The 7,906-nt window shown below is 35.2% G+C and overlaps 1 protein-coding gene across 1 annotated transcript; it reads right to left on the bottom strand.

The window, feature by feature from the left end:
* Window positions 1-7,110: 7,110 nt before the first annotated feature.
* Window positions 7,111-7,455, bottom strand: LOC137833348 (non-specific lipid-transfer protein D, cotyledon-specific isoform-like). Its single transcript, XM_068641700.1, has one exon. It carries the CDS (start codon window positions 7,453-7,455, stop codon window positions 7,111-7,113), a length of 345 nt encoding a protein of 114 aa, XP_068497801.1.
* Between the last annotated feature and the right edge of the window lie 451 nt (window positions 7,456-7,906).

A 7,906-nucleotide genomic window follows, 5' to 3' on the forward strand; every position in this document is an offset into this window, starting at 1 on the left:
AATCAAAGCAATAAAAGTACTACAAGAAGTAATGACAATTATGGAATAACATGACTAAGACAAAACTTGACATGATTACAAAATTAAAAGACATATCACAAGATATAACAACAAGTGAAGGGAAGCTTAAGGTCAGCTTAAGGTCAGCTTAAGGAAGGAGAATGCCGTTCCAAAAAGCAGCCAAACTCATATGAAGAATGAGTGCCATAATCCTTTTCACAAACACTTGGTGTAACAAAAGAAAAACAGCAAAGAAACTCAAAATACAGCCTAAAACAGAATGGTAAACAACTTGAATTAAAGAGCTCTTGAACATAAAGTGCAGCACAACTTAAAAATTAAGCAACACAAAACCTAAACTCTAGATACCACATGATGTGAATGCAATAACAAGAATACATGATTCTTTGACATTCTTAGGAGCAACTTGAGTTGGTCATGAATTGGCACTTTACTTAGAATTGGATCAATGTTCTAATTCAAGAACTCACCAAGACTTTGCACCGACCGAAGCTCATATGGAAGTCCATATATTGTCAAATGGAATCAAACAACAAGAATTGAAGAACAACAAATGAAAACCGAACAGAAATTGAAAGGAATAGCTACTGTACCGAACATAATTTGAAAACTAAGCTAGGAAACACAAAGTTAATCGGTGAAAAAGAATGAAGAACACTAAACATTGGAAACTACCGAATGAAATTGCAAGAGATGAAAGAATGAACACTTATGGAGAAGCTTGCTGTATTTGAGACTTGGAATTGCATTCACGCCACTTGGAGCCTTGTTCCAAGATAAGTGAAAGGTTGTCGCCACTTGAAGCTCACCATTGGCACACAAGATAAGGCAAAGGAAGAAGAAGACAACAAGACTCACAATTTCTCTCTAAACTTGAGTATAGTTTCTCTACTTCTAATTTCCAAATCTGATTTGTACAAGGGCAACACCTTTATTTATAGCCTATAAGGTGCTGAAATGCTAAGCTAATCAAATGCAAATGTGCCCCTAAATGACACTCAAATTCGGTGCCAACTAGTGCATGAAGGAAGTGTGACTTTCCTTCTTAGTTTGGCACCTCCTAACTCATATCTACACTCCCCCGAGCATCCCTTACTAATTTCACACCTATTTATTACATCTGCACCCTTACTCTATAATAGAAATAAGAAGAGCCATCTTTTGATACTCTTGTCCCAAAGCTCTTGCCATGCTCCTAGTGATTCGTTGAGCTTGGGCCCCTTGTTGGGCTTGGGCTTCATGGGCTTGAGCATCCTCTACTTGGTTTCCATCAGTTAGAAACGCTTGTGCTTAAAATTGAATTAGAGGAAAGTGAGGAAGCTATGATTGCTAGGTTTGTGAGTGGTCTAAGGAAGGATATTCAAGATATTGTTGAGTTACAAGAGTATTCATCATTGGGTTCTTTAGTTAATCTTGCAATGAAGGTGGAAGCCCAACTTGCTAAGAAAAATTCTTTCAAAAATGCTCCCAATGATGGTTACTACAACAATTCTTGGAGGAACAAAAAGTCTTTTTCAAAATGTCCTTCTAAAGATTCTTCTTTCAAACCCAAGGAACCTAAGCCATCTACTTCTAGGCCTAAATCACCAACTAGATCGTCTAGTAAGAAGTGCTTTAAGTGTATGGGTTATGGTCACATTGCGGCTAATTGTCCTTCTAAAAGGAATATGTTTAGGCATAATAGCATTGTTATGAGTGAGCATGATTCGGATTCACCTAGGCATTCTTCACCATCTAGGGCGTCTAGTGAGGATGAGAGTGAGAGTCCACTTGAAGGGGATTTGTTAGTTGTGAGAAGACTTCTTGGCCAAGTTTCACAACCTTTTGATGAAAGTCAAAGGGAAAATATTTTCCATACAAGATGTCTTATTCAAAACAACATTTGCTCTTTGATAGTGGATGGGGGTAGTTGTGCTAATGTGGCTAGTACAAGAGTAGTAGATAAGCTTGGATTGCCTACTATCTCTCATACAAAGCCCTACAAATTTTAATGGCTTAGTGAAGTAGGAGAAATTGTTGTGAATAAACAAGTCCTCATCCATTTCTCTATTGGAAAATACAAAGATGAGGTATTATGTGATGTTGTACCCATGGAAGCTACTCATGTTCTTTTGGGAAGGCCTTGGCAATTTGATAGAAAAGTTTTTCATGATGGCTTTACCAACAAACTTTCTTTTGATTTCCATGGTCACAAGGTTACTTTAAAATCTCTCTCTCCTAGAGAATTCCATGAGGACCAAATCATAATGAAGAAAAAGAGGGAGATTGAAAAAGATAAAAAAGATAAGAGTTCTAAGCCTACACTCCTTGTGTCTAGGCATGAGATTCAAAGGGAAATAGTGGCTCATCATCCTCTTTTCTTAGCCATCTCTATAACTCTTAAGATAGAACCACTTGTTGATAGTCCTCATTGTTTGGAAAATTTGGTAGAAGAGTTTCAAGATGTGTTTCAAGATCCTCCAAAAGGACTTCCACCTTTGAGAGGGATTGAGCACCAAATTGATTTGATATCGGGCTCTTCTTTACCAAACCGTCCAGCATATAGGACCAATCCAAGTGAAACCAAGGAAATTCGCCAACAAGTTGAGGCTTTGATTGAAAAAGGGTGGGTTCAAGATAGCATGAGTCCTTGTGCTATGCCTATCATCTTAGTGCCTAAAAAGGATGGCACATGGCGAATGTGTTCGGATTGTAGGGCCATCAATAACATTACAATTAAGTATAGGCATCCCATACCTAGGCTTGATAATTTGTTGTGTCTGGTCGATCTAACAGGTATAGAGAGAATCGAACCCTCGGCATTATCATGATGATGATCGGTCACATCATCAGGAGGATGACCAACGCACAGAAAAGCACGAAGGAGTGAAATCCCAAAGCGGGGCGAGCGCTCAAGAAGAGGCATTCGTGAGATAATAAACACGATCGATGGGGGATTTGCATGCAGATGGTGTTCAAGCTCCGCTAGCAAGAAACATTTAAGTGTTATTCAGTTAGTCCACTTGACCACAGTCAAAGACCGGCTGATGATACCCCCAACACTCTTCACAGACAATGATTTCACTACTGTCGATCTAGCCCATGATGACCCTATGGTCATAACTATTGAAATTGACAAATTTACCATTACCAAAAGTTTGGTAGACCAAGGCGGTTCGGTTGATATTCTTTCCCCTTCATTGCACCATCAAACCTCCAAAACCTAACACTTATCATTTGTTCGATGCCTCCATCTTCACTCCATTCCATTGCATTCTCCATTCAATCTTCCAACTAAGAGCTTGCACTGCATCAAGTGGATCAGAGCACAACAAAGGTCCATCGGCCAAGCTAAGTTCCTTTTCACAATTGTTTTTTGTCAAGTCTTGTTCTTCACGATTCATGATTGTTCGTAGTTGTTTTTCCATAATTCTTTGCTTTCCAACGTTTATAATTATTTTTCACCGATTATAATTTGTTTCCACCATATCCAAACAATTTTCCACCATTTATTTTCATTGAGACCTTCATCAAACACCTTCCATTGCCATCTGTTGCACAACCTCTGTTTTGTTTGGTTTGTTCTCCTTAAATCTTGTATGTCCTTCAAATTTCTTCCATTCTACCTTTTTTTTCATCTTCCACCATTTATAATTGTTTTCAACCGTTTACACATCATTTCCATTGTTTAAATTCAATGTCATACTCATCAAACAAATTCTAGTGAGTTTCGCTGCTTAACCTTGTTATTCACTTGTGTCTTGTTGTTTTTTTAATTTGATTGGTTCAAATTATGTTTTTTAGTTTTCACTGTTTCATATGTGTTGGTTTTCATTCTCTTGTTTTATCTTAAGTTTTTTCGGTTTAGTTTTGCTTAAATTCAATCACACACTGTCAGCACCTCAACTTGTCCAGATAAGCATGTTTTTGCTATTTTTGTTAATTCAGATTGTGATTCTTGTTAATTCTGTTTTTGTGAGCATTTCAATGTTCTCTTTGTTTTATTCCCTTTGCATGTCACTTGTAAAGTTCCAATTTTGCATCATTTTATCCAATTGGTTTGTTGTTGCTACTGTATACAAAGTGTTTGATATTTTTGTAAGTGCACACAAACTGTTTGCTTAAAATCTTTTTTTGTTTTTCCTTAATTTTCGCATGGTTTGTTTTGTGTTTCCTAGTCTTGACTATCCTACCTTGCTAATTGGTGAGTTTCGTGCATTTTGTTCTCACTATTTCTTTCAGTTTTGTCCATTGCTCTTGGAATTAAACTATATTTTGGAGTTTCACAACGACACTCATCCTCCTCCCCCGAAGAGACCAAAGCAGAAATGACGACTAAGATACGTGAAGAATTAATGGAGGAGATGAGAAAGGAGATTGATCGGATGCGGCTAGAGTTGCGACAAGAGTTTCTATCACAACAAGTTTGTGCTGAGCTTATTCAACCCTTTTTTAGTCCACTCCCAAGAGAACAAAGTGGAGTTGTGTGACTCCTACAACATCAGGGGAGGATATCATTGGGCAGACGAGGGAATGTGAGCTATTGGTAGGGGGCGGCAAGCTTCCTCAGGTGGTGGCCATTGGAAAAGTCTATGAAGAGACCACCACCTTACATAACGCTCCCCTCTCCCCTCATGTGGCGAAGGTAACAGTTGAAAGTACGAGTACATGATGCTCGTGTTCCACTACCTTCAGATGAGGTAACCACAGTGGCTGATGCATTTCAGACATTCGTTGCCTGGCCCAGACACCTCATTCGAATTATGTCAAAACCTCTGGTAATAATTTCATTTCATTATATTAATTTATATTTATATATTACATCTAATTTAATACAAATGTTCTTTATTTTGTAGAAACCTCGTCGGAAACCAAGTCCAGAAAAGAAGCATGAGGTTCTGGTTGACGATCCTATAGCTTCCTTAGCGGTAGCTGCTAGACAGATTGGTCCAGAACCTTTTGAAGTTCCATGGGATTATACATTTTTTCAAGTAAACACTGAACTATCACTGTACATATACATGACAGATTTATTAGAATTTGTAGCTGGGGATCATGAGCTCAATATAAATATAATTAAATTTTTTATGATGTAAGTATCTTTACTATATTTCAATTTACTTTATGTTAAATTATTATTGATTATGATTTAACTAATACGTTGTAGGTTTTTGCATGGAGTCTGTCTCACTAAGGAGAAGGAAAATGTGTATGGATTCTTAGATCCTGCATATACTAATCTCACTGGAGCAAAGACAAATGAGACTCAATCATACATCACTAACACCCTGGAAAAAGAGGGAAAACAAATTTATTTATGCCCTTATATTAATGAGTAAGTTTAATTATATATATATATGTCGTCAATTATTACTATTTCATGTTTTAAATATTTACTAACTCTTTTCATGGATGATATAAGCATCATTGGTAGTTACCTGTCTTATCAATGGTTGATAAGACTACTGTGTGGTTTTTTCCCTACACAAGAAGATATCCCCAAGTCTTAAGAATATCATTGATACGTAAGTACACTATAAACTTAACTCTGTATGTTGCTAATTAACCATCTACTAACGAGGTTTTTTTGTATTAACATCCTGAAAGGTCGATCCAATTCAAATTTTCAAAATTTGAACTGGATAAGACTAAAGGTTTGTAATTTTTTTTCTTTCTCTTTTCATTGTTTATTAATATACTAACTTTTACTTTTTATTGAATTATAGAATAATAAACAACCATGAAGCTATGAGCGTGGCTATTACGTTATGCAATGGATGATTATCATTGTTAGACTAGGCCTAAAAAGTGATTGGAAAGAGGTAACATGATATGTTAAATTATTTTTTATAATTCTTGAATATATATGTATCTTAAAACTAATTTATGTCAACCATATTTTGAAATGCATTTCTTCACGGATGAAACACCAATGAGTTCGGAAGCCGTAGCATATGTGAAACATTCTTGGTCCAAATATTTCCTAAATTTTATAACTCTAGGATGGTTGATCAATAGTGTAGGATTTATATATAATTTGATTAGTTGTAATACATTTTGATCAATATATATTTGATTATCTGAATTTATGTATTTGTCTGACTGGGTATATATAATTGAACAGGTTAATTTATATGGGAATTAGCACTAAACAAATTGCACTAAAAAAATTATTTACAAGGCGGTTATTTACCATAGCCGCACTTATAAATCTAGTGCTAAAGAGAATGTTTAATATGTGCCTATAGTGTGAGACCGTCTAGTGGATCTTTACATTTTTTTATCAGCAAAAAAGAATAAATAAATATGAACCACTTCAGGGGTGGTCCAACCTTATCTCGTCTTTTTCAAAATCCTTATGCCTGGGAGCTAGTGCACTGATTAGGTCAAGAGGTCGAAAGGTCGAGAGGTCGTCAGCATGATAAAAGCTAAACTGAAATAATTAAATAGAGGAATAAGAAAACATTGTGCCAAAGCCCAATAAGTAAGCCCAAAACGTTTAGAGTATATTTAATAATTGCAAGGTGCGAAAAGTAAAAACTTAATCAAGTCAAAGCCCAACAAGTGAACACTATAAATAGGTGATCTACTCAAGAGGCAAGTAGAGTGATTTTATTTTATAATTGATCAAATTGATTATGACTTTATTCTGAGCACAAAAATCGAGAGTTAAACCCAACCTAGCAGACAAGTGAAAGCCCATGTCCAACAATCAAGAACTAGCCCAAACTCAATCTAATAGATCTAGTAGCCCAAAGCCCAAAATAGTAGCGAGAGCTCGAGGGACCGAGAAGAGAAGAAGAAGGTTATTTGTTTCTAAGATCCTTTAACATTTATCTTGAGCTAATTGTTATATTTTTTTTATCTTATGTCTAATTTTATATATGGATTGAGATAAAGTAAGTAGTTCCTTTTATTTAATTATTTTTAGCAATACAAAATACTACACGGTTAATACGCGCAAAATGCATAAGTAAATAAATAAAAAGTTGTAGACTAATAATAGTGATTGCAAAGAGTTGATACCACTTTCATAATATTTATTTGTTTTACATGAATCAAAACTTATCCATTGAACTGTGAATGTATGGTATGAGCAGTTCATTAAGTTCAACCCTTTATGCACTTATCAATAGGGAATGAAAGTTTAATCTTGCAGCCTACTGGGAGTTGTATCAATTTCTGAGGTTTAAACCCCAAATTAGGCATACTGGCAACCAAACAAGTACAAAGTTTTTGAATAGCTGCAGGATTGTTGGCTTTTCCAAACACTTGAGCAGCTCCAGCACAACACCTTGGACTTGGAATCCCAAACTCTGGATTAATCAAATAAGGCACACATGGTGAAAATAATGGATTATACTCATCACAGCTAGCAGGCATTTGACCTTCACTCAATCTTGTTATGGCCAAACCATAACCCATAACAAACATCACCATAGCCAAAACCTTCATCTTTTCTCTTTATTCTCTATGTTTCTCTGCTTTCACTCTTATCAACTTATGTCTTCATCATTCTTACCATCCCATTACTTATATCACTAGAATAAATTATATCACTATAATAAAATCATGAAATAGAAACCAATTTTAGAGACAAAAAATAATTAGTTGCTATAGTGACTAAATTAGAGACCATTTTAGGGACTAAATAAATTTTTAGTTTCTATTATTGTTAGATGGTTTCTAAATTGGTATCTAATTAGCAACCAAAGATTTTGCTACCAAATTTAGAAACTAAATAATTGGTAGTTAAAACCTGGGTAGCTAATTAGATACCAATTTAGAAATTATTTAACTTTAAAAATCATTCTTTTTTATTTTTTAAATGGTCTCTAATTTAGTTACTATTGCAATTAATTATTTTGGTCTCTAAAATTAAAAATTGGTTTGTATTTGATGATTT

Source organism: Phaseolus vulgaris, chromosome 6 (assembly GCF_000499845.2).
Source record: "Phaseolus vulgaris cultivar G19833 chromosome 6, P. vulgaris v2.0, whole genome shotgun sequence".
Taxonomy (NCBI): domain Eukaryota; kingdom Viridiplantae; phylum Streptophyta; class Magnoliopsida; order Fabales; family Fabaceae; genus Phaseolus; species Phaseolus vulgaris.

What these genes read in the sequence shown, in the direction of transcription:
- LOC137833348 (XM_068641700.1), bottom strand. Translation starts at nt 7,455, where the DNA reads ATGAAGGTTTTGGCTATGGTGATGTTTGTTATGGGTTATGGTTTGGCC.